At 49.6% G+C, this 26,153-nt stretch overlaps 1 protein-coding gene across 31 annotated transcripts in view; it reads left to right on the top strand.

Annotated features, from left to right (window-relative positions):
• Slc39a11 (solute carrier family 39 (metal ion transporter), member 11) overlaps positions 1 to 25,555 on the top strand; it is a 405,350-nt gene extending 379,795 nt beyond the window's left edge. For 21 of the 31 annotated variants that reach the window (XM_030246280.1, XM_011249239.3, XM_011249237.3 and 18 more), the window contains 3 exons: positions 19,840 to 19,938; positions 22,528 to 22,686; positions 23,911 to 25,555. In XM_030246280.1, the coding sequence (XP_030102140.1) occupies positions 19,840 to 19,938; positions 22,528 to 22,686; positions 23,911 to 23,989 (337 nt within the window). In that variant the 3' untranslated portion in view covers positions 23,990 to 25,555. The remainder of the gene's footprint in view (positions 1 to 19,839; positions 19,939 to 22,527; positions 22,687 to 23,910) is intronic. The other 10 variants (NM_001362943.1, NM_001362942.1, NM_001362939.1 and 7 more) reach the window with 1 other exon arrangement.
• The last annotated feature ends 598 nt before the right edge of the window (positions 25,556 to 26,153 follow it).

Below are 26,153 nucleotides of genomic sequence, written 5' to 3'. Positions count from 1 at the left end.
GGATGAAGTTCAAAGTCACCTCCATCCCTAGATTCTGGCCTTGCCCACGTGTGTCAGCCTTTGTTGCTTGCCCCTCTGAGTGGAAAGTTAATTTTCCCTAACGGTCAGTCTAAACCACCGTCACCCTTCCAAGTCTTCAGATCTTAGGTCCAGTGTCATCTCTTCTAAAAGTCTGCCTACTTCCTTCTTCTCTAGATATTTCCTTGAATTTGACAAACCCACATTTAGCATCCTATGTGTTAGTACCATTTGGTTACGGCTTAGCGTGTGGAGGGGAATATCACTCAGCCCTTGTTTTCACTTGCATGACATCTGTGTGGCTCTAGCTCCATGCAAATCTGGGTCCCATCTTTAATCCCCCTAGAGTCACTTGAAGCCAGCTTGGTTCCCAGAACATGGGAAGCACTAGATAAGTCGTCAAAGACTAAACGGGAAGATTATAGCTTTCTCAGCATCATTTGTATCCCACACTTGGCCCATCCTGAGTTGGTTGAGGTGGGACTGTAGGCAGCTAACAAGCCACACAGGCCATGGCTCCGTGTAGCCTTAGAACCCCTGAGGCAAGGTCGTGTACACAGATAGCAATCCAAGTCATTGGGGACCCAGCCTGAGCATCCACAATCTGCAGAAGCAAAATGCTTTCTCTCCCGTCTGCCTGAGGAAGCTGGCCCCTACTGTCCCAAACTCTGATGACACCAGAGTCCCTTTCTGCCAAAAGTACAGAAGAATGCCAGTCAAGGTCACATTTGTCACCTGGAGCAAGAGGGCTACTCACCAGAGTCACTCAGAGGTGGATGATGGTACCAGTGATTTAAAAAGAAAGAAAAGAAAAAGAAAAGAGAAAAAGAAAAAAAAATCTGCCTAGCTGGCCTTTCTGTTTAAGTAAAGAGTTAGGGGACAAAGTTTCAAATCTCTTGACCTAGGAAGTCTCTTTCCATTGTTGACAGCAGCCTTCTAGAGTTCAGAGTTATCCAAGATCAATGTCAGCACTGGTTGGGCAGACTTGCCTGCCATTGGGAGAGTGGCTTTGTCAGCTTCCCATCTTGAAGACAAAGGTCTTCTGCCCTGGCTTGTTGGCCCATTAGCATTTGCTTCTCACTTTTATGAAGTGTTAGTTAGCTCGTAAATTGTCTGCCTGTCCCACTGGGCACTGCCTACAGGCCATGAGCTAGGCCCCATGCCTCTGACTCCTCCATGGCCCTACTGGACACCCGCCTGACCTCAGGCTAACATCAGGCATATGGAGCCCTGATGCTTGTTGTACCTGGACTGGGTTGGAGAACCCAGCTCTGACTCATGAGTTAATCGAGCCAGCCCAGCAAACTCACATTGGGAGACAGGGTAGGTCACCGCAAGCTGTTAGCAGACTTAGAGAAATAGCCTCAGCATTCTCTGGGGACCCAGGAAGAACAGGAAGCCTGTGCTGTGAGTGAGTCATGGTACTTGCGTATCCTCCAGAGCAAACCTCATACTCAGAAGGTTTCTCCTGACGCTCATATGAAGACAAGTTAGCAGGTTCTCAAGGGTGAGGGCTCCCTATATCTGCACTGATAGGATGGGACCGGCTTGCGGCTTCTACTTTGTCTTGCCCGGTGGATTCTATTAGGATTCTATTACTCTCTTTGTTCATGAATTTTATGGGTTTTGTTTTAGAGAAGAGAGTGTTCTCAGACCGGAGCTATTCTGATTAAACTCTGATGATTTAAACTTCGACCCAAGACTGTCTCTTACTAAGAGAAACAGTTATGTAAATAATAAGGCTAACAATAGTGAACAGGCTTCCCCAGAGGATATCGACTCCTGGTTGGACGGAAGATCAGGATGGGTAGTGACCACAGTCCCAGGCAGTGTTTAGATACAAAGGCTTCTCAGATATGGTAGAGAGGTTTGGCCAAGAGAGCCTGGAAGAACTCTAAAGATTCATGAGCTTCGTGCGGTGCGGTTCTTCTGAGAGTGAGTTCAGCTTCCCCTGGACTAGCTGGCTGATCGGCAGGAAGGTGCTTCCTTACCTCTGGTGCGCGCATGCCTGTCACTGTCACCTTCCCCTAGTCACTCTCAGCTGGACTCGCCCCCCCACCACTGCCTCCTTCCAACCTTGATCCACACCAAGCATTTCAGACGCCTACAAGCACATTCCTAACCTCTTGATCCCCTTAATTAAATGGCACTCCTCGGGTCCTGAGACAAACACGCAATCTCTTAAAATGCTACTCTGCCATTTCCCTCCTCGGAATAGACTGGGCATGATTGGAAACAGGGGACCAAACGGAGATGCATTCACGACTGCTTGTGTAGCACTTTGATAGCAGCCAGAAGGCAAAAACAACACAGATGTCCCATCGATGGAGGGATGGATAACACTGCTTACACAGGCAGTGGCATATTGCTTATAAAAAGGCAGGAAGTGGTGAAGCAGCATCCGGGTGGGTGAAGCTATTATGGTCCACGGAAGATGCTTAGGACCGCGTATGGTTTCTATTCAGAGTGGGCGAATAGGCAGAACAAAAAGCAGTGGTGGGTTTTAGGGGCTACGAGGAACAGAATATGGAGGGTAACCAGCGAGCACCTAAATGGGGTAGAGATGAGAATGCTCTAGAACTATTACTAGGCATTTCCGGAACTGCTGGTGATGGCTTCACAACACTGTGAGTGTATTTAAGTGCTACTGAAGTGTGTTTTTTGGTAGCCAAACGAGGTGGCTTACACATGCAGTCATAGCACTCTGGTGGCTGAGGCAGGATGTATGTCATGACTTCAAAGCCTGCTTGGGCTACACAATAAATTCCAAGTCAGTCTGGTCCACAAATATATGAGTCCTTATTTCAAGAAATCAATTCCAAGCCAGGCGGTGGTGGCGAACGCCTTTAATCCCAGCACTTGGGAGGCAGAGGCAGGGGGATTTCTGAGTTCAAGGCCAGCCTGATCTACAGAGTGAGTTCCTGGACAGCCAGAGCTATACAGAGAAGCCCTGTCTCAAACAAACAAAAAAAAAAACAAATAAAAAAAATCCCCCCAAAAACCAAAAACAACAACAAAAAAAGAAATCAATTTCAAAGTTAATTTTAAAAACTATTTATATTGCTGGTAAGATGCTTGCCCACAAGCATGGGGACCTGAGTTCAGAACCCACCCCTAAAAGCTAGGTGTGGTGGAATAGGTTTGTAACTCCAGTGCTGGCAAGCAAGACAGAAGGATCCTGGGAGTCCAGTCCAAAGAAAACTCCAATTCCGCAAACTCCAAGCGGCAGTTCATATTTCCAGGAATGAGTTTAACGTGGACCATAGGAGGATGTCGGGTGGTTAGAAACGAGCCAGCATCCCTCAGGAACTTGTGAGACTGATTCTCCTCTACCCAAAGGAGCCCTTTGCCTCAAGTCTGGCAGAAAGGACAGATGGCTTCCTGTGATGCCTCCTAGCACATCAAAGTGCAGGCTGGTATCACAAGCTCCGTTCCACAGTTCCAAGTGTGCGCTAGCATCCTAGCCCTCTCAACGCCTCCCTTCCCCAAAGCCCCTCCCCACAGCTGCTCACTGCTCTTCTAACCCTGCTCTTCCATCTGCTCTCTCTTCCTGCTCAGCTCCTGCATCTCCTGTGATTTCTCTGTTCTCTATCCCCTGCTAATCTCCTCTCTCTGTTCCTGTCTCTCTGTGTCTGTCTGTCTGTCTGTCTGTCTGTCTGTCTGTCTGTCTGTCTGGAGATATTCCTGGCTGTGTTTTGTCTACTTCCTTCTCTCTTCTGATGCCTCTGGCTGTTCTCTCTCTCTCTCTCTCTCTCTCTCTCACACGCACGCGCGCACACACACACACACACACACACACACACACACACACACACACTTACAATGAAAGTCTTCCCCTTTACCATATCGAGGAATGGTCATGTCGTCACTTTTTACACTGAGCAAGTCTGTGGCATGGGGGCAGTGGTGGTGGTGTGCCGGCACCGTCTTCCCGTTGGCATCATGTTAGAGATATGTACATTGTTCATGACAGAGCATGTGCAAGAGGGCTGAGGAGAAGCCTAAGACTACTTTTATATCGTTCTAAGGGTATCTCAGCAAAATGCTGATAGGTTATTTTTCCATTGCCGGAAAATTAGCCAATTCAAGCCAGACTAGATTATGCCAAAGGCAGGGTTATTGGGAAGTTGTTCCTAGGCTGGTTCACTGGCCCCAAGGATTGAGGCCAGGAGAGTCGCCATGGGGAGAGGTGGGGGGGAGAAAAAGATAGGGCACTCAGAGGAGGAGGAAGAAGAGGGGGGAGGAGGAGGAAGGAGAGGGGGGAGGAGGAAGAAGAAGAGGGGGGAGGAGGAGGAAGAAGAGGGGGGAGGAGGAGGAGGAGGAGGAGGAGGAGGAGGAGGAGGAGGAGGAGGAGGAGAGCAAAATGTCTGGATTATACAGGGAAGAGCAGCCATCCCTGGGCTGGAAAGTTCAAGGTTGGGGGCAGGGTATGCCAGGTAGGGACTGAGGGATGCTGGGAGAACCTGGAGACCAGGTCTAGCTTGATATGTAAAATGTCCACCTCAGTCCCTTGCCTGGGTGTAAAACTAAACAAAGGGGTTTTTTTTTTTTAAATTGAATACCAGGAATTTAGTAGGCATTTCCAAATATTTGGTGGATGACTAAGTTTGTGAATTATTGTCTTAGACGTCTCTAAGTAAAACAACCAGTAACGTGGGCGAGAGAGGAAGTAGTGAAGATATTTTCACTCAGTGATCCCAGCACAGTTATCCTGGTGGGCTAGCTGCTTTTCTCTTGTTTGCTGTAACAGAATGCCATAAATGCAATTTTGGGGGGTTTTCTTTGCTCCTGAATAACTCCAGGGTGTTTCTATGCCCAATCTAGGCTATTTTAGCTCCTGAATAAATGACACAGAGACCCTGTATATTTATTAACAAGCTGCAAGCCCTAAGCAGGGCAGATTCTGAGCTAATCTAACTTGGCTGCACTGCTAATACACAGCTACGTGGTCCTTTACCTACATCCGAGTCTCTCCCTGGCTCGCTCTGGTCCACGTGTGTCCTCATGGCTGCTCTCTCATCGTGACCTCATGCCGAATCCTCCTGGTTCATCCACACGGTCTCGCCACACTTTCTCTCTTCCCATGACCCTTATTTTTTTCCTTGGGACCCCCCAGACTGGGATCAGAAGTCCTGCCCTATTTTCTTCTCTTTCCCTGCTATTAGCTGATCAGCACTTTACTAACCAATCAGAGGTGAAGGAAAACAATCTTTATACAACGTTGATACAATATCAGGCTCGGCCTCCTGAGTGCTGAGACGTAAGACATGTTCCACCTGCTCTACATGACCACCTCCCCATCACCCCACCATACCCCACCACTATGACCGTCACCACCACGTGACCACTGTGTGACCACCATGTGTTCACCACGATGCCCCACTCTAGGATTTTTCTGTATGAGGCGATTGCTGCAAATGCCCCAACCATTTGACACAGCTCTCCTTAGGTCTCAGCCATGAGTTCAAGTACCCTGAGTGCCAAGTCCCCACATGGGGGACCAGGCAGCTGATGGTGTGTTTGCCAGACACAGGTCCCGTTATTTCTCTTTCCATGTCCCTTCATAGCCATGCCATGCGGCTCTTCTGTCTCTGTGCCCACAGTTCCCAATATAAACAATTTAAAGGGAGGGGGGACTTATTTTGGTCTCCAGTGTCAGGGAGTTCAGTTTCCTGGCTCTATTGACTGGGACAAAATATCCCAGGGGGCAGGCGCTTGGGCAGGCGAGGCCCTCTATCTTACCGGTGACAAGAAGTAGAGAAAGAAAAAGCGAAGGGCCAGAGACAGGGTAACACCAAGGACCTGCCACCGTTGACTTTCTGCCTTCAGCTAGGTCTCACCCTTTAAAATTTCCAGAACTTTCTAAATTAGTGCAACCAATGGGAGATTAAGCAGTCAACACATAAGGCTGTAGGGGGGAAATATCTCATATTTTAAGCCATAACCTTGAATCTCCTATTTCTTTCCTTTTTCCCATGTCCAGCTACCTCTCCCGGGCCTCTCATGAACCCCACTCCAGCAGGGGTTCCAGTGCTCAGCCGTTAAAAAAATCCCAGGGCCATGGGGGTGACAGAAGCTTCAGAGATAATTTTACTGTACTGCCACTCCATCCCGTACTGGGTTCGCCCCTTGTGCACACCCTCCCAGGGCCACCCAATGTATCCAGTCATGACCAAAACGTAGCAGCCAGGGCACTCTTCTGCCATATGGTTACTGGCTGGGACAAGAAAGAAAGACAGCTGGGCACTCGAGAGAAGCCCCGGGTCATGTTAAAATACCTTGGCATATTCTCCTTTAGTTTAATGTTTATTGCAGACGGATCTCTTATACTCAGCAATAGATAGCTTTAGGGCATGAGCTAGGGTTAATAATTACAAACCACCCCTCCACTGACTGAGATTTCAGCAAGATCCACCTTTACTTTGCACCATTTTGTTTTGTTTTTATTTTGTCTTGTTGGTTTTTTTTTTTTTTTTTTTTTTTTAAAGACAGGGTTTTTCTGTGTAGCCCTGGCTGTCCTGGTACTCACAGAGGTCTGCCTGCTTCTGCCTCCCAAGTACTGGGACTAAAGGTGTGCGCCAATGTCTTCCAGCTATGCAGCAGTTATTATGAGGATTGTGGGCAAAGAAAATGAAGCCCTCAGCAGTCCTGATGCGTGTTTCTATCTTACCAAATTAGGAGGGAAATTGTACCCTCTGTAAAGCCTCACTTTCTTCCTCTGTATAATGGGTTTATAGCATTTCCCAGATAATCTATTGCCAGCGGGGAAACTAGGTGATTTGTTGCTCAGAGTTGGGGCTGGGATGGGGCAGGGGCTCACAGTGAAATACCTGGCCTCAGAAGGCAGTGTTAGTGTTCCTGCGGTGTCTGAATGACCCAGGGGCCTTGCCGTCAGCACCATGTGTTTATGGGAAAAGTGGTTCTGAGGAAGGGACTTGCTTCCCCTGCCATCCTGGTATCCTTAGCATGTGCAAAACAGCAGACACCCAACCTTTTGGCTCCTGTTGTTTCCTACCCACCCCACTGGCACCGACTTCCCAGGCTACTTGGGAAATAAGGAGACAACACATTGTTAATACCTGCCTTGTACCCTACATTCCCTCTTTCCTGGCCATCCTAGGAAGATAAACAAACAGCCATTTTCCAGTGACAATGCCCCAGGGCCCAGCTTCTTAGAAGTCAAGTCCCAAAATACACAACACAAGGAAGGGGTGTTCCCTCTTCTGTTGGCTCTTTGTATTTTGTTTTTTGTTTCTTTGCAGCTTCTTCTTGCCTAGTTTCTTCCTTTCCTCTGCACAATGGGTCTTGGCCCTGTATTTTCTATGCTTTGAGCTTCGGTTGGACACATGCTAAAGTGTTTAACCTTCTGAAAGAGTAAGTGCTACCAGCAGGGGACCAAAATTTCAACCGGTGAGCCTGTGGAAGACAGGTCACGCTCAAACCATGGCTTCTCCCCACTTTGAAACACTGGCTTCCTGCTGTGCTCAGCAACCCTCAGCCTCCTCACAAGGCCCTGAGCTCTAACAAGAGTTAGAGAATGAGGGCTCAGTGGTGGGATTGGCTTCCACCATTTCACCTTAGCCTTTGGGGGGGAATCAAGATGGCTAGATATCCTGACTCCAAGATATTACCCCTTCTCCTTGCAATCATCCCACTGACTTGAGGGTTCTTGGTTAGCACTTCAGCAAACTCCACACTCCAGGGTGTCCTCACCTTGAAGTCTCAGGTATGAAGGAGCGAGGAGGAAGCAAGCACTCTGCCTGTCTCTTCCCACCCTGGGTCCTGTGCATCTTCAATTCAGCTTCCTGCAACTTAGTTCACTTGCAGAGCCTTTATTTTTCCTGTGTGTTTTCAGGGAGCAGGCTGGTGATCAAACAAGGAGACTGCCAGGGCCATCCCTGTTCCCTTCCCAGGCAAGGAAGGAAGAGCACAGTAACTGCCTAACTGCGTGGCATTAGCCAGGGCTCTCTCACCAGCCCCCCAAAGCCTAGTTCTCTTTGCACTGTACCCGAAGTGGATCACTTGCTCCATCTAAAGGGAATGGAGGTGGAGCCGGTGGTGTTCGGCTGTGTCTTTGAACTCAGGCCACATACCCTAAGGGTGAGTGAAGGTATGGTTTCATCTAAATAAAGGGATAGGAGGAGGGGACAAACACCCTTTCAGCTTTTGCATTGGCCAGGAGCCAGGGAGAGAGCAGAGTGACAGACAGGGGCTTCTGTCAGAGGCTATTGAGAACGCGTGGAGTTGCTAAGAGCATTCCTGGAAGATTGCTTTGCAAAAAAAAAAGCGCCTCTGAGCCTCTCCCATTCGGCCCTTGCTGCAGTTTCTCTGAGCAGCCAGATTTTTGTTGTTGTTGTTGTTGTTGTTGTTGGATTTCTTCCCTCCCCCCACCCCCACAGTTTCTTCTTGAAGCTATTGGTTTATGCTGCCCAGATGTGTACAATGAGAGGGTTTATGTGTTGTGGTTTTCCAGATGTGCTCAAACAGGAAAATGAGATTTGGCGAAAGGGGAGGCCTATCTATCGCTGCAGCCTCCAGAATCTCAAGAACCCACAATCCCACCCTTGTTCAGCACACAAAGCTAAGAACCAGGAAAAGAGCTTCCACACTGCCCAGTTAAACCCGCCCCTGTCACAGCCAAAGACTCCGAGACCCAGGTGAATGTGACACAGTTTGCAAACTGATCCCCTATAGCTGGGAGCAGATGTTAGCTGTCTTAGATCTGGGGACTGGAATCAGACATGGGACTCCTTCATGGATGCACCTGGCTCTTTTCCAGTCCCTGGGAGCCCCTGGTGAGCCAACAGATAGAGAGGTTCCTTGCTTGTCCTGATACCAGACCGGGCAGGGGAGGAAGAATAATATTAAGAACTGGAGGAGCTATTAGTACTGTATGTTGGGCAAGGAATGCTGTTGGGAAAGATAAAGGCATGAAGCCCGGAAAAAGGGAAATAGGCTAGCTTTTAGGTGGAGCATTCACTGCTGTTTAACAGAGTACCTCACGACCTGGTATCTGAAGCCAGCAAGTGTTGCAGGTCTTGGGAGGTATCCTAGTGGCTGTGATTAAAAACCTTCCAGCAAAAAGCAACTTTGAGGATGAAAATAGCATTTACTGAGCCTATAATTCCAAGTTACAGAGTTCATCATGGAAGGGAAGTTGAGGTGGGAACTCAAAGCCACTTACCACACCCATCATCGAGAGGGAAGAAAACTGAATGCACACTGGCCAACCCGCTCATTTTTTCTCAGCTTTCATATCTCTTAAACTGTCGTCTGCGCAGGCACAGGGGTTTCTTGCCAGGGAATAGTACCAGCCGGCCCCACGAACCTGATGGGGGTAGGTAGGTAATTTCTCATTGAGACTCTGCCCAGGTGATTATAGGTCTAGTCAAGTTGACCATTAAAACTAATCAGCACTGGGGATTAGGGACTTGAAGGTGGTTTTATTGAGTGACTCTGGCTTGGGTTCTCTCAAGAGGTCACGGTAAATAGATCAGCCAGGGTCAAAGTAGCCTGGGGGCTTGACTAGGACTGGGACATCTACTTCCAAGATGGTGCCCTCACATGGCTTTTGGCAAGAGGCCTTACCTCCTCACCATTGAGACTCCTCATGTGGCTACTTGACTGTGACTTCAACATGGCACCTAACTTCCCTCAGAGGCATCAGTCAAGAAGAGAGCCCATTGGAGATATTTATTTATTTATTAACTTATTTATTTATTTATTTATTTATTTATTTATTTATTTATTTAAAATGGGACTGTTGAAAATAGTGTTTCGTTTGTTTGTTTGTTTTGCCTAATTTCTTTCACAGTTTTGTGTAATGGCTCAGGCCTCCCACCTATAGAAGCAGATCTCACACTCCAGTTGCTATGTATATTTCCATTATTTGAGTGAGACTCGGTTTATTTGCTCATCTTTTTTGGACGGGCAGCTGCATGGACCCAGGTTGGGCTAACGTAGTTAGCACTGCTGGGGCTGAGAGCATTCCCCTGAACACAAGAGCACACACAGCGCCTGGGTGCAAGAACCACCCGCTGCTTGAGGTGGCCTCACATCCAGACAATGCATAGGGTTGGCTTTATTTGCTGGTAGTCTTAGCAGGTCAAAGTCCCAAGGGCCTGACTCTGGGATCATAGATCCCATGCATACCTGTTGTTCTGCACGTCCACAAAGAGAGCTGTGTATGGATGACCTGAACCACCCTCAGCCACCACCCTGCCTTGTGGCCTGGCCACCTGGTGCCCTTCCCTGCCCACTTTGGGGAAGGCAGCAGACTTTAGCAGAATTGATGGGTCATCTGAGTCGGAGCCAGACAGGCTCTCAGAATAGCAAGAGAAGGGTGGGGAAGATCCCTTGCGTGCTAAGCCAGCCCTGCCGAGCGGGTAGGGACCCGCAGCCCTGCAGGGAGCACCCAGCCCCTTCCCACCTGCAGGCTCATCAAACACCTTGACAGGCTGCCCGAGTGGGAAGCCGGTGATGTCATCACCAGGCCTGAACAATCAGGTCTTTTAGGGCAGGACGATAACAATCAAAACAGTATGTAAGGGCCTGCCACGCAAGCACACACATGCTCGTTGCCCCTGGGAGGCTCCCAAAGCTGGGGTGAAGTGGGGCTTTGTCACAAATACGCCTTTCTCCTTTCCTCACCAGCAGGCCAGGGAACATTGCCTGGAGATCAAGGTTGTAAGAGGTCTAGGCCCTCCCCTGGTAGCTTTGTGGCGAAGTCCATAAGCCCCTCCACCACATATCCCAAAGAAAGCTCACCACCAAGCTCAGAACTAAACCTCAGGCTGAACAATGGTCCATGCTTGTGGGTCCCACTGCTCAAGTTCAGGGGGGTGCCACATGTAAGAAACTTCCCCTCCCCCCAGTTGAACCTAGATGATGCTGGAGAGTGACCAGTGTCTTAGGACCTAGACAAGGAGGTCTGGTGATTCTCACATATTGTCCTTACAAATCCAGCCACAGGCATTGTCTCCCCACAGTGAACCTCCCCAGAGCCTTCAACTCTGCTTAGCCTAGCTCTTTGCAAGATGCCTAAGGGCTGGGGGATATCTTGGTCAGTAAAATGCTATACAAGCATCAGCGTCCAAGTTTGATCCCCAGAACCCGTGCTTAAAAAAGAACAAAAAAATCCAAAAAACAAAAAAACCAAAGACAGATGTGTGACTAGGCACCTGGCATGTGGCATGTGTGATCCCAGCACTGGGGACATGGGGATTAAAGGGTCCTGCAGGCTTGCTGGCCATCCCGTCTAACCAATCAGTGGGCTCTGGATTCATTGAGAAGCCTTGTCTCAAAAACAATTATATGGAGAGGACTCCGTGAAGAGAAGCACTTGCTACCAAGCCTAATGACCTAAGCTCAGATCCTCAGAAGTCAGGCGATGTTGTGTCTGCTCCGTGTCCGTGTCCGTGTCCGTGTCCTTGTCCGTGTCCATGTCTGTGACCCAGCACTTCTCTCCATGTGAGAGGTGGGGACAGGGAGATGCTCTGGAAGCCCCTAAGCCAGCCATGCTGCAGCCTACAGTGTAACAACAAACAAGAGAGTCGCTGACTCCAAAACAAGGTGGACATCAAGGACTGTCACGGGAGGTTGCCCTCTGACCTCCACACACGTGCTGTGGCATATGTGCACCCTCACACACACAAGCATGTGTGCACCATGTACACACATACTTTAAAACAAATATTTTTAGGATATAAGACAATGGTCTAGGAAAATAAGTGATGTCGGCCTCTGGCCCTTCACATTTACATGGACAGAAATGCAGTGGCTCCCTCCCTCCATACGCACTCAAGTGCATACACACACTCACACACACATACACACACACATACATGCACGAGTGCGCATTCACACATGTTGCCTGCTTCTAAAAAGAAATGGAACAACATAGCAATGAAAACATTTTTCAATAGGATGCCTGAGACTGCGGTGTTTCTATATATACATTCACACAGACTTATATACATGTACACACACATATACACACAGACACAACACACTTCTTTCTTTGCTTCTAAAACAAAAACCAAAAAGAATGAAGAGCCATTGAAAACGTCCCCCACACTGCTCTCTCAAGCCACCAGAACCGCAGGTGATGGGCTGAGAAGGTGTAAGGCACTTCCTGCTTCCCTGATAGGGAGTGGAGCCAGGTAACCTGGCGGGGTGCCATTGCTGCTCCATGTAGAACACTTCCAACCGCGCCCAGCATTTATCCATACTACATACACAAGAAAGTATCATCTTTTCTTTTTCTAGCCAGAGGACCCCAGGCTCTGTCTAATGGGCATGGTAATCAAAGACAGGAGTTTGTTTCGGCTGCAGGCTGCTGCAGTGGGGTGCACAGGACTCTCTGCATGTCTCCTGGTGTATGTTCCATGCTGTCTCATGTTAGAGGCTACGCCGAGTTCAAGGCCTGAGATGGTCTTAAGCAACATGTCTGAGTGTAGTGGCCAATAAATGGGTTTCAAGGATACCCATCCCCAAATATCTACCCTCTGAGCGAGTCATTTCAGCACCAGGGAAACAGGATGCTGGCCACTTAGATACGGCCTTTGACCTTGACAGAGCCCCGGGCTTGGGTTGGGCTATTTAGCACTTGGGTTTTCTTTTTAAAGCCACTCAAGTGTGGTAAGATAGTGTCAGAGAGGGTAGGTGTCCACAAGAGGCAGTCTTTGAAGGTCATCACCATTGGTAGTGTTTGTAGGCTTTGACTTAGTGGGAGGGGAAGACTAGAGCTGCCCTATCCGGTCGGTTGGCTCACATCTTCCTGGCTGAAGCTCGCTTCTCTCCCCAACTCTGTCAGAGCTGTCCCCAAAGCCCCGAGTGTCACTTTGTCCATGCAGTTTCTGGATCCACTGCCACTGCCAAGCTTCTGAGATGTGTGGCAGTTGTTTGCCAGTGGATTCTTTTGCTCCCAAGTATCACATGGCTTAGGCTTGGTCACTCAGGAGGAGAGCATCACCTGGCCATGCTGTGACTAGAAGACATGAGAGGTCCCACCTCCACTACCATAATGTAATGTCAGTGGCCAAAGGATTCTGAGTGCCCAGCTCAGGACTACCTCTTATGGAAGCCTTGGGTAGCGTTAACAGTAGCTAGCATGTAAGGAGTACCCACTATGAGATCCACACGCCAAAAGGAATGAAGAGCCATTGGAAAAAAAATTCCCTACACTGCTTTTCCAAGTACCCAGAATGGACCAGAACCTCACATGATGAGCTGAGAAGGTGTAAGGCCATTCCTTACGTGGCCTCCAGCCTGGGACCTTAAAGTGACTATCCCTCATTCATGCAAGCACCTTGTGAAGGAAGTTCTTCACCACTTTACAGATGAAGCTGGTGCTGGCTCAGTCTCTAGGACTCTGTATTAATTGATTTTCTCATTGCTCTAGCAACAATACCTAATAAAAACAACCTAGGGGGAGATGGCTATTCTGGCTCACAGTCTGAGAGAAGACAGTCCATCCTGGGTGGGGGTGGGGGAGGTGAGCGGGGTGGGGGGACATGGCCACAGGTGCTTGAGGCATCAGGTCACACTGTATCCATATTCAGGGAGCCAATGCTATGAACGAACACTCACTCATTTTCTCCTTTTTATTTAGTCCGGATCTGCAGCCCGTAGAGCAGTGCTTCCCAACACAGCCAAGCCAATCTACAGACTCCCTCACAGACATGCTCAGAGAACAGTCTCTCCCAAGTGATTCTAGATCCTGCCATAATAACGGCACAGGCTCCCACCCGAATCTGTCTGGCTCCTTACAGATAACGCAGCCTCCAAAGGCATCTCTGTCTGCTACTGTAACAATGAAGGTCCCCTATGTGGGCCCCTTGCCACCCAGGTTCTCTGAGAGGTGAGGCTGGCCTGAGGAAAACACAGCAGGCAGGGTAGGTAGGAGGGCAGCTGTTGGGAGGCTGAGGGAGGAGAGTCAGGCTTCATTCTGGCTCCCCCTAGGTTTTTAAGGAAACGCCTAAGCACTGGGCAGCTTCTTGGCGTGAATGGCCTGTGACGAAAAGGGAAGGTGGCTATTCTTTAGCTGGCAACCTGGAGGGACCTAGGCCTTTGCCTCTGCACCTCCACCAGGCTTCAGATCAAGGAATGACAGAGACCAGCTAGCGAGTGTTTCTAGGGAGTTGGATCCAGACAGAAGAGGCCCAGTCTGTAAATGGGCACCCTTGACCTTGCCTGTACCTCCTTGGCACCTTGTGTGGGCCTGGCTGCTCTGTCTGCTGAGAGTTCAGTATTTGTGACTGAACCCAGCCTCTTCCCCACCCCACCTCCTTCCATTCTTCCCACCCATGGGGGTCCCCAGCAATGTCCTGGCCCCACACAGCCCGAGTTATTTCTTTGTAGCCAGCCTAGGCCTGGAGCATGGCATCCATCTCCCTCTTGCCACTGCCACCTCTGAAGTCCCTGCAACAGTGCCTGACTAGCCCGTACTGTCACTCACCCCCAGGGGTGGAGACAGCAGCCTACAAGGATTGCTCTGACATCCTCAGGCTGTTGAGGGTTTTAGGGAGCTGTCTGTCTGTCTGGAGGGAGGGAGCGAGCTGGGGGGGGTGGCCTCTAACTTGCTGTGAAGCTGAGCCTGACCTTGTACTTGTGACCCCCCCCCCCCCAGCCTCCATCTCCCAAGCGCTAGGGTTATGGACATTTATTCCCCAAGGCTTACTCCGCACTAGGAATCTAACCCAGAGCCTTCTGCAATGCTGGGTAAGCACTATCCAAACTGAGCTACATCCTCAGCCCCTGACTTAGCTGTTGTATACGTATCTGCTCCTCTTCTAAGATGTTGTGTTCCTTCTCCAGATATAAAGTCCTCCCCTGGGACTTGCCTCTGCCACCTGCCCTTGCAAGGGAACCAGCTCACCCCCCAAGGTGTCCTGGGACAGTCCTAGTTTAGTTCTGAGTCCTCTGTCCCCCCAAACCCCCCAGTAGCCATTCCTCTGGGTCTGGTCCGCCCTGGAAAATTCTGACTCCCCGAGGAAAGGAAAGCAGAAATTTGAACACTCAAGCCAGTGCCAACTTTGATGAGAGAGGCAGCCCCTCCACACAGACCCTTGGCTCACCTTTCCCCGGTGAGGCCTCCTCAGGGGCTGCTCCTGCCCCTGCGGTTGCAGCCTGGCTCTCTGGGAGCCACATACCAGCCCCAGCCGCCAGTGTCCCTATCCTGTAAACCCTTTGCTGGCCCTCTGGTCATGTTTCCCCCACTCATGTCCCCCAGGAGGCATAGCTGGTCAGGAAAGAGACACATACTACCAACGTGTCTTGGTGTTGGGGGAAACCCGGCAGCAGGAAACTTGCTTGGCTCTGAAGGGTGTGGCAGTGGGTTTAGGTCTGTGTGTCATCCCGTGCGGGCCCAGTGCCCTTTTGAATAAATACCGCTTAGAGCCTTGTAGCCGGTCCTGGAAAGGAAACCTTCTCATTTCAGCTCTCCCTTCCCCAAGCTGCAAGGAAGGAGGTCAGCCAGGCCTATTTGCCCAGGAATGCCTTTGTAGAGTGCTTGCTTAGGTCAGAAGTCACGGATGGCTGTACAAAAGACTGTGGTGGGGCCTCCTCCAAGCCATCGGCTCTACATTAGGCACATTTCTCCTTCACACAGTCTGCCATCCCTGCCAGCATACTACTCAGAGTTTGTCCTCTAAAGACTTTCCTTGACAGCTGAGCCTTCCCTCCCTCCCTTCCTCTCTCTTTCCCTTTCCTCATTCCTCTCTCCCTCCCCCTCTCCTTGATGTTCATTAGTCCCTGTGTTTCTACCAGCTCAGGAATATTGCCATTGTATCCATTACTGCTTTGCTGGTCCTGCCCTCGTTCCCTGGAATCTCCTCCAGGGGCCCCCAAGTGAGATTCTACGTAGAGCAGACACCCAGTCTGCAGAACCCACACACAGCCACAGTGGCTCCTGGTGTCCATGGCTCCCAACCTGTGTTGGCGATCAAAACAGCAGAGCGTAGGCTCTCACAATGGAGATGGCCTCGACCGCTGCCTTCATCCTCACCCTTGCTGCTGACGTTGAGCATCAGCTGTAGATCCGCAAGCAGAGCATTCCCGTCAGACTTTGCAGGAACTCGTCCCATAATGCACCAGTCGGCAGAGCTACCCCAGGCAAAGGCCTCTGGGAAAGCTCCCTGGTAACTGGAATGGAGGACTGGTTCTGAGAGCTGTGGATTCAAACCACACCTCAGAGCTGATGCTGATGATGAAGGAGAGAGGAAGACCCCGTCCACTGGGTGCCTTCCCTGCCCATCCGGTATCTGTTGTGCTATGGATATGGAGTGTCTCCTGAAGACTCATGCACCGAAGGCTTTGCCCCCAGCCAATCAATCCAGTCATTGAGATATGATCGGATTGTAATGGCTCTGACCCCTCTTTGTCATTACTGATGGATTCAGAATTCAGTGGCATCTGGGCTAGCAGATACATACTCACAGGGGTGGGACCTAGTTAGAAGTAGGTCACTAGAGACATGTCTCTTGTCCCAGGTCGCTCCCCTGTGTTTCTTTGCTTCCTTTGTGTCCTGTGAACAGCTTTGCTCTGCCCTGTGCTCCCTGTCATGATAATCTCTCCCTACGACCAGACATAGTGGAGCAAGGTGACCACAGACTAAATGCTTGGAAACTGTGAGCCAAAGCAAACCGATCCTCCTTCCCTCCCTCCCTCCCTCCTTCCTTCCCTCCTTCTAATGTGCTTATGTTAAGCATTTTGTGCCAGCAATGAGAAACTAGCACAATGAACAGTTGGAAATGGGAACACAGCTGGCTGTGTGTGCATGTGTGTGTGTATGTCTTGTGCACACACATAAAGGAGAGCTGAATTTAAAAGGGTCATGTAGGAGGGAGAGAAGGCAGAGGGGCTGTAGTTTCAGCCCTCACCATGTCCCTGGAGCTCAGGAATGACCAGGATAGACTTCCTGATCATACAGCAAAGCATCGCCCTGCAGAGAAAGACCTGGCGGGATCTTGGGGTGTGGCTCTAAACCTTGCGCCAGGGCTAGGGCAGGGCAGTGACAACAAGGGTTGCCAGGGGTGGAAGAATGGGGTTTCTGTACTGCTTATCAGAGCTCAGCTCCGGGGCAGGATATGGAGGAGGCTTCCCCAACCTGCCTGGTGGACAGCAGGACTTTGGACAGGAAGCATCACTTTCAACTTGACACTGGGTTGGTGGCTCCATGCACATACCTAGGATAGGTCATGTTCCTGTCCTGTGTATATGGAAAGGTGGATACTAACAGTGGACCATTAGCCAGCCACCAAGCTCTGCCTCTGCATCAAAGAAGAGACACAGGGCATAGTTTGACCCCCATTGGGCTCTGTATCAGGTCAAGGAAACTGGTCGTATTTGACCACCATTTGGGAAGAGGCAAGAGATGACTCTGAATATAAACCAGGCCGCCGCCAGCTATAGGGAAGACAGCAGGGACTACAGAAACACTGGAAGGAATTTATTCTCAAGATGTGTTGTTTCCACAGAAATGTATGCCTGGTGTTTCCCCCTTGTGGATTAGGAGCTCAGGGTCTTCTTGGACATAAAATTGGTAGAAGAAGCTTCCAGAACAAACTGTAGTTCTCCCTGTGGCTGACTGGAACAGAAGTATAGGGTCCTTTATCCTAATCAGGAGCCAACAAGACTTCTGTATCAGTTTCTTCTCTGTTGCTGCAATAACCACGACCAAGGCAACTCATCAAAGAAAGCGTTTAATTGGCTTATGGTTTCAGAGGATTAGAGTTTGTGATGGTGAGTAAAGGCATGGCCGTAGGACCAGCTTGGAGCTCAGACCTCGAACTGCAAGCAAGAGGCACAGTGCATCCTGGGAATGGCACATTAGTCCTTTGAAGCCTCAAAGCCTACCCCCAGTGACACACCTCCTCCAACAAGGTCACACCTCTTAGTCTGTCCCAGATGGTTCCACAAGCTGGGGACCAAGAATTCAAAGATATGATTGAACTAAAGGAAGTGCATGCCAGCTAAATGTTTATAAGTTCAATTCTGGTTGGGTCGGTCTTTGTCTAAAAGACTCCTTGAAATGGTCCCAGGGTACAGGGTCATCGAGCCCCATATGAGATACAGGTACATATGCAGTGACAGGGGACAAAGGCAAATATGGTGTGAGATGAAGCCCTCAAACAGAGTGGAGGTTCGATATTGAATACTGAGTGTTATCTGTGGTGCTCTTTGCTGGAATCTAGTCCGGAGGGCCATGGCCAGAGCTGGCCTGATGGGCTTTCAGGGCAGCAAATTGTGTTCTTTTCCTGGGAGTCTGGGGCCAAGGAATGGAGTGGCCAGTAAAGACAGGGTAGGCCCAGCTGTGGGTCTGTATCCCCCACCCCTTATATCTCTCCAGAGCTGAGGTGCAAATTCCTACTGCGAGCAAAGTGGACAGACAGGAGTCAATTGACCAAAGAGTCAAGCGTAAGGCAACTGACTCTCTTTTCTCTCTAGTCCACCCATGACTCCTGCAAGCCCCAGGCCCAGCATTGCTAGTTAATGCCCTTGAAGCGCTGTTATCAGAAGGGCCTTCCATGGAGGGACTACCCCTAAGGACCTGGCAAACTGAGATGGAGGCAGTCTCAAATTACCATTACGTCACCCTCAGGCTGACCCTGTTCCCTCCTGTGGCATGACTTGAGCTTTCTTTGCAAGCTGGCATGAGGGTTTAAGTGTGCACATTATGATAGTCATGCGTGTGCCCCATCTCCCTTGGTCAGTTATGTGTTGCCTGTGTGCCCTCCTTTCCCTATTATCTTTTCGTTTCGATCTAGTCTCTGACTTCTGCACAAAGCAGTCTCTCTAAGACAGGTCCCTAGCATTGGACTCAGGTGCGCAACACAAGCCCCTAGTGTCCTGCAGAGGCAGAAAGCCAGAGGCTGTCACAGTAAACACCACCCAAGGCCAGAGAAACTGCAGCAAGAGTCCATGGGAAACCTGAGCCTGGAGCCACATCGGTGTCACCTTCGGGTTCTGTGTCTTTACTTCCTCGTACCGGTTCTCATGTGGCTTCTGGGTAAAATGAGCTACGCTCATCTCTGAACTACAGGAAACAGGAACTCAAGGGCACAGAACATCTATCTCTCTGTGAACCTTTCAGGCATTGTTAGATTGTCCCTCAAGGTGGAGGCCAGTATCTCTGTGTTGTACACAGACATGTAAAAGTTCAGTGACTGACACAGACCTGTGCAGTAATACAATGGCAGAACTTGCTCCATCCCGACTTGGAGCCAATGTGTTCTCTGTTGCACTATAGCATACTAAAGACAAAGAGTGACCAGGGACTCAGGGCAGGAGGGCAAAAGGAGGAAGATGGTATGCCCTCCTATGATGCTACTGCCTACCCATGGGCCCTCTCTCTTTGTCCACCATAGAGCCATGCCTGGTTCCCTGGCACCTAAGAAGGGCTTCAGGACTTAACAGGCCCCCACTTTTTGATGGGTGCATGATTTCAGACAAGACTTTTTACATGTTATTCTAATTTTCTCTCTATTACTATGATTCTGACCAAGAGCAACTTAGGAGAAAAAAATGGCTTATTTCAGTTTACAGATTACATGTCATCTCTAAGGGAAGTCGGGATAGAAAAATCAGTCAGGAACTTGAAGCAGAGACACTGGAGGAACTCTGCTTGCTGGCTTGCTCACAGGCTCATCCTTAGCTAGCTTTCTTATATAGCTCAGGACCGTCTTCCCAGGGAATGGTGCTGCCCACAGTGGGCAGGGACCTCCTAATCAATTGCCTACAGGCTAGTCTGACCAAAGCAAGTCCTCTCTACGATGGCTCTAAGCTGTGCTAACTAGGTCTTGTACCTTCTTGTTTTTGCAGGAATCTGGCCATTGGAATTGGGATCCAGAATTTCCCAGAGGGCCTGGCTGTCAGCCTTCCTCTGCGTGGAGCAGGCTTCTCTACCTGGAAAGCTTTCTGGTGAGTGTACCAGCCCATTGGGTCTCAAGAGAGTCACATGGACTATAAACCGCTCCCTTTCACAGGGTCAGGCTCATATTGGAAGCCAGTTGTGATGCTCTGGAAATACACCACAAATGTGGGTAAATGTACCCACAGTGGAGACCCCAAGAAACCAGATAATCTCTTGACCTTTGACTTTTACAAGACTAGCTTGAGTGGCTATTCCCGTTTTCAAAGACCCCTGTGGATAGCAACCCATAGCTATCAGCACTGAGCACTTCCCCCCTAATATGTCCCCTGAAAATGTCACAGTGTCCTCAGCCGAGGACCATCTTGCCTCCACGTGACCCAGGGAGTCATTACTTGAGCTGCTGTCATATATCCCCACTTGGGACATAGGCCTCACACATTACTTTACTAAAACAATGGCTGGCCTACAATTGTAAGATCACAGTGCTCACACAGACAGCTAATGGGGACAATTTAAAAATGCCTTCAATTGTACAAGGCCCCATGGCTTGCAAGTCCGTACGTGTACTTGAATGCTCGTGTTTCCACTCTGAACAGGTCTCTTTCTCCATTGTTAGAGTCCCGCAAATAGAGGCTTTGGGAAAGACGGGAGGTGGGTGGCCTTTGAGATTTTCCTAATCTGCCAAAGCCACGGCTGTCCTTTCAGATAGTTGAGGCACCAGGAAGAAAGGAGAGGGAGATACAGAGATTTGTGGTCGGCATCAAGATCCCAAAGTGAAGCTTTTTTTTTTTCCTCCCTCTCAAACTCCGGTCTGGGCTTGATGTGAAAGCTACATTTTCCAGGGACAGCAAGACCACAGGCAGAGGTCTAATACACCAGGGGGCTGTCTGTCCTGCTGGTCTGTTTGTGAAAACACAAGGATACAGGGTGCAGTATCTATTTTAAAAGGTTCCACAGCAAAAGCAGGGTCTCTCCCCCTTGCCCAATTTTGCTTCTTGACAGAGAGGGACTAGGATCTCATAGTTCATACAACTTGCCCTCCTTTCTGGGGAGGCTAGCTGTAGGAGATGTCCCTCATTTCCAGGATACAGATGGAAAGACTGGAGCTCAGAGGCTGTGCACCTTACCGAGCACCCACTTCAAGAAGGGGGCCCGAATTCTCTGCCTATTGGTATTGTACCTGTAGCAGGCGGCTTCTGCCTACGGGGTCCCGGCTTATCTCTTGCCCTTGCTGTTCTCAGTGCTCATTCAGTGCTCAGTGTGGCTGCTTTGATCAGAGCTCATTTGGTCCGAAGCAGTGCATACCTCCTCTTGCTAACTCAAATAAAGTGATTCCTCCTTAAAGTGAGGAATCTCATCTGAAGCCAAGATGGCGGTTCTGGGGGTGGAGAGGAGAGAACATACTGTCAATGCAGAAATGGCCAGGTCGGTCTGCCTCTGCCACAGAAGAGGACAGTTACACACTAAACCCCCAAACATGCCTACCACAACTGGACACACCAAGACCATTCCTAATCAGTGTCCTGTCAGTCAACATAAGCATCAAAGATGAGCAGCCGAAGTAGGAGAATGTCCTACAGCTATACAATGACTGGTTCTCATCCTTAGAAAGATGCATTCTACTACACAGGCTAGGATCATAACTCAGTGTGGAGGGGGCTTGCCATACAAGCACTCGTGTAAAAAGCCAGATATGACCATGTATACCTGTAACCCCAGTATTGTTCAGGAATAAGAGGTTTGCTGGGGATTGTTGGCTCCCTGCCTAGCTTCAGTGAGAAAGCATGTCTCAAGGGAATAAAACAGTAACAGAGCAGGCACCCACATCCTCTCTGACCTACAAACACACAAACACACACACACATACACACATAACCCACAACCTCTCTGGCCTATACACACACACATACACCCCCCCACACACACATATAACACACACATGCACACATAACCCATAACCTCTCTGGCCTATACACACACACATACACCCCCCCACACACATATCACACACACATACATTCACACATACAACACACACACACACATTCTAACCTTTTTTTAAAGAGAAAGATACATGCTATAGCAAGATACACCTTGAAAACATGCTAGTGTTGAAATAAGCCTCCCCCCCATTAAAAAAAAACCATATATGATTCTGTGTATAGGAAATATCTAAAGGCAACAAACATATGGAGAGAAAAAGATGGAGAGATGCATGGTGACAGGGGCTGGGAGGAGGAAGGAACAGGGCTTGGCTGCTAATGGCCATGGGCATCTTTCTAGGATAAAGATGTTGGAACTGATGGTGATGTCTGCTTAACCTTGTAAACACACACACACACACACACATACACAAACCAATAAACAACCAATGGTTACACAGTGAATGTTACACGGGATACAAGTTATGTCCCAACCAGATTGTCATTGTCAAAGACAATGTAAGCAACTTAAAGTTCCAAAGGAAATAAGGGTACAGAGCTATGGTAGCTACTTCATGGAAAGCCGGGTAAGGAGCTACTTCTTAGAACGTGGCCAGACGAGATGCCCACCATGCACGTCTGGTCAAGCGGCATGTCTGGGTTGGTCAATGTCTCTGTTCCTTTCATCAGTCCATGTCTCTGTGCCCTCCTCAGGTATGGACAGCTGAGCGGCATGGTGGAGCCCTTGGCTGGGGTCTTTGGAGCATTTGCGGTGGTACTGGCTGAGCCCATCCTGCCCTATGCACTGGCCTTTGCTGCTGGTGCCATGGTCTACGTGGTCATGGATGACATCATCCCCGAGGCCCAGATCAGGTGGAGAGCTAGTTGCTACTGTTCAGCCCTGTCCCAAGCCTAGTCTGAGACAACCCTGCCTCCACTGGGCCCTCGCTTCCTTTCTCTTCCCTTTGCTTACTCCCAAGATCCCTCTGTCCCTGGCCACCATTGTCCCTGTCCCTTCTCTGCTTGCTAACACTGAAATAAAGAGGAGGCATGTGACAACACACAGTGGCATAAGGCAGGAACTTATGAAATAGCCACCTTTAATCAATCTTCCTCTTCCCCCTCCCCCTCCCCCGTTCCCCTCCCCCTCCCTTCTTTCTCCTTCCCCCCTCCCCTCTACTCGAGTGAGGAAAGTGGTGGAATCAAAGATGCCAGCGATAGCCATAAATGCGTGTTTCAATATCTTACCACGGGCCAGGTGTCAAGAGGGATGGTGGGCAGTGGAGGGCCTTACACAGTTTCCTTCAGGTTTGTATAACGGAATAATCGTGAAGCTCGTTTATCACGACAGATCAGTGCCTTTAAGGGATAATAACCAGGGCTGGAGAAATGCCTCCGTCAGCATTGTGTGCTTGCCACACCAGAACCCACAGAAAAAGCCAGACACGGTGGCATGTGGTTGTAATCCTGGCACTGGGGAGGGAGAGACAGGTGGATTCCTGGTGCCCCATGGCTAGCCAGATTAGCTTAATCCGAGAGTCCCCAGGCCAGCAAGAGATCCTGTCACCTGTCACAAAGAAGTAGATAATGCTGGAGGAGAAATGGCTCCTACAACCTCCCCTAACACACATGAAGAAAACATAAGAAACAGCCACTACTTCTTAAAGTGTGTGTATGTGTGTGTGTGTGTGTGTGTGTGTGTGTGTGTGTGTGTGTGTTCATGGAGGTTAAAAGTCAAATCCCTGGAACTATAATCATAGGCTGTTGTGAGCCTACTGATGGGGGTGATAGGAACCGAATTCCTAACTGCTGAGCCATCTCCCAGTCCTCCTGCCCTCTCCTATTTGTTTGTTCAAGCCTGGGACTGGAGAGCTCTGGTCAAATGATTTCCCTGTGCTGCAGCCCCGACCGGGAACCACAGAAGACCGTGAGAGCAGGCTAAGGAGGGCGTGGCTTGGGATCAAGAGGGAGCGTTCGCTTGGTGTATGGTACCCAGCCATCAGTGCTGCCACTGTTGGTAGAATGCTCTCCGTTGTGGTTGGGGTCATCAGCCTAAGGTCAGCTAAGTCTCACCATCTTCCTCTCCTTCCTTCCTAGTGGCAACGGGAAGCTGGCATCCTGGGCCTCCATCCTGGGATTTGTGGTGATGATGTCCCTTGATGTGGGCCTCGGCTAGCTCTGACAAACCGTGGGACTCCGTGAAGGAAAGCACCAGGCTTCTGTAGGACCATGAGCCTCTCATTACAACCCGGTTCCTTTCTCCCCTCCGTCTCCTTACCCCAAATCAGCTCTGATCACATTTTGACTCTTCGTTTTGCTTTGGAGGGAGACGCTGGTTTTCTTTGTAATCTCAAGGTGTCATAGAACTGTAGATTTGTGTGTGGACCACTGAGTGGAAGGCATCTTTCTTCAGTGGGATTGTCGAGGCTAACCCCTACTTGTCCCACCTCCAGTCTCCCTCACTAGACTCAACTTCAACACCTCAGGGTCACCTCCAGAAGTCAGCTCCTGGGCTAGAAGTCCTGAGCATGTTGGCCTGAGGTTTTGGAGCAGGCTGCCAGGGCCCCTTGTGCTCCTTCTCCATAGACCCTCTGTCCACCTAGAATTCTGGGACAGAAGCCACATGAACCCAGAAGCCTGCTTTCTGAGGCTGAGCCAGCTCAAACAGGGTCTGCTTCCTCTAGGGAGGCGTGCGCGGGAGGCATGCGCGGGAGGCATGCGCGGGAGGACCCACACACCAAGGGAAGGAAGGCAGCTTGTCTCTCTCCTTTGTCCTAAGACAAGGATTGACATTGCTGATGTTAGAGCAATATGGAAATGAGGGTGACCCTGAACACGCAGCGCTCTTTGAAGAGTACTGTAAGCAGGTTTTAAGCTGAGCTTCCCCCTGTCCCCCGGGCTCTTTGTAGATGACAAGAGCAGGCACTTTGTAGTGGCTCCCAGATCTCCTAGCTATTAATCTTGATGTGTTTACAGCCTTTGTTTTTCTGAGAGACTTGTGGATACCAGCAAATGGCAAATAGTCAATCCCCTCATTGACTAACAGGGTTACTTCAGTCAACTCTAGGGAATGATATTCAGGGCCTAACAAGGCTCCTTCTCTGCTGGCCACTTGGAAACTTATTACCCAGAGCCCCTCAGCTTCAGCGGGCTTTGTGGGAATCTGGCCAGCGGGCTTCTAATGGGAAAGGAAGGGGGCTGGGGTAAGAAGAGGTATTTTTACATTCCCTTTCTTAAAAAAACTTAAACTTCTGAGATGACTGGACCTAGACTACATGCTAACCTACCCCATCATACATGTAGCTCCGCCATCAGCTCTCCCAATGCATCTGAGCCCTCCATGGCTGAGAAGCATGTGGGACTCAGAGAACAGACTCTACCCCAGAGCCTGGCATTTGGGTACTGACTGGGCTATCAGTATCTTGCCTCTGTGTTTACATGTTCCGTCTCTCCAAGGATGGATATTGTAGTCTGTGAATGCTCAAGACCCCAGAGGCCAACCTCGGCGGGGTGTGTCCATTCTTCTGACGCACTGGTGATCAAAGGCTTCAATCACACATTGAAGCCATATTCAGAGATTTGATTATCTGGTGAGGTTAGCTGGTGTGGTGATTGGCACGTGCGTATATATTTTTATTCTTAGGTCTCCATGTGTAGTTCTGTTGCTGCAAATCATGCTTTCTGCCGGATAAGACCTCGTGACTGTGATTAATGTCAATAAAGGGAATTTTGTTGCGCATGAGCTGTGTTCCGTGCGATCTTCAACACCAGCGCTTTCTAGAGCTGCTGAGGCCCGTCTCCCACACAACGCCAGCAGGAGTGAAAGAGGTGCTCACAGCAGGATGAGTGGTCAGCTTCCAGGCTGCAAAAAGCCACATCCAACTCCAGCTTAGTTAAACAAAGGTGACTGATGGATAGATGTTAAGAAACGTGGAGGATCTAGTGGAGAGTCAGGCTTGAAAATGAGGTGAATCTAAGACAGAGATCCAGGCTGTAGCCCAGTGGTATTTGGAAAGCAGTTAACTCCATTAGATGCCATGGCCTCTGGTGATGGTGACTAAATATTGGGCAGCTCTTCTGAAACTCTCTCCCTTATCCCTCCCAACAGCATCAGGAGAATTAGGTATTGCCCCCATCCTTCCGGTTCTGATTCCTTCTTCAAGGTCAGGGTTAGGAGAGATAGTCACCCAACAGAGGTTTGCATATACATACAGATCCACTGTATCATTCAGAGCTGTACTTACACCCAAACTTGCACACACACACACACACACAAAATGGGTTGTGCTAGACAAACATCCCTCTGGAACTTGAATCCTATACCCATGAACTGGCTGAAC

Source organism: Mus musculus, chromosome 11 (genome assembly GCF_000001635.26).
Source record: "Mus musculus strain C57BL/6J chromosome 11, GRCm38.p6 C57BL/6J".
Lineage (NCBI taxonomy): Eukaryota > Metazoa > Chordata > Mammalia > Rodentia > Muridae > Mus > Mus musculus.
This window is presented reverse-complemented; position numbering and strand designations above follow the sequence as displayed.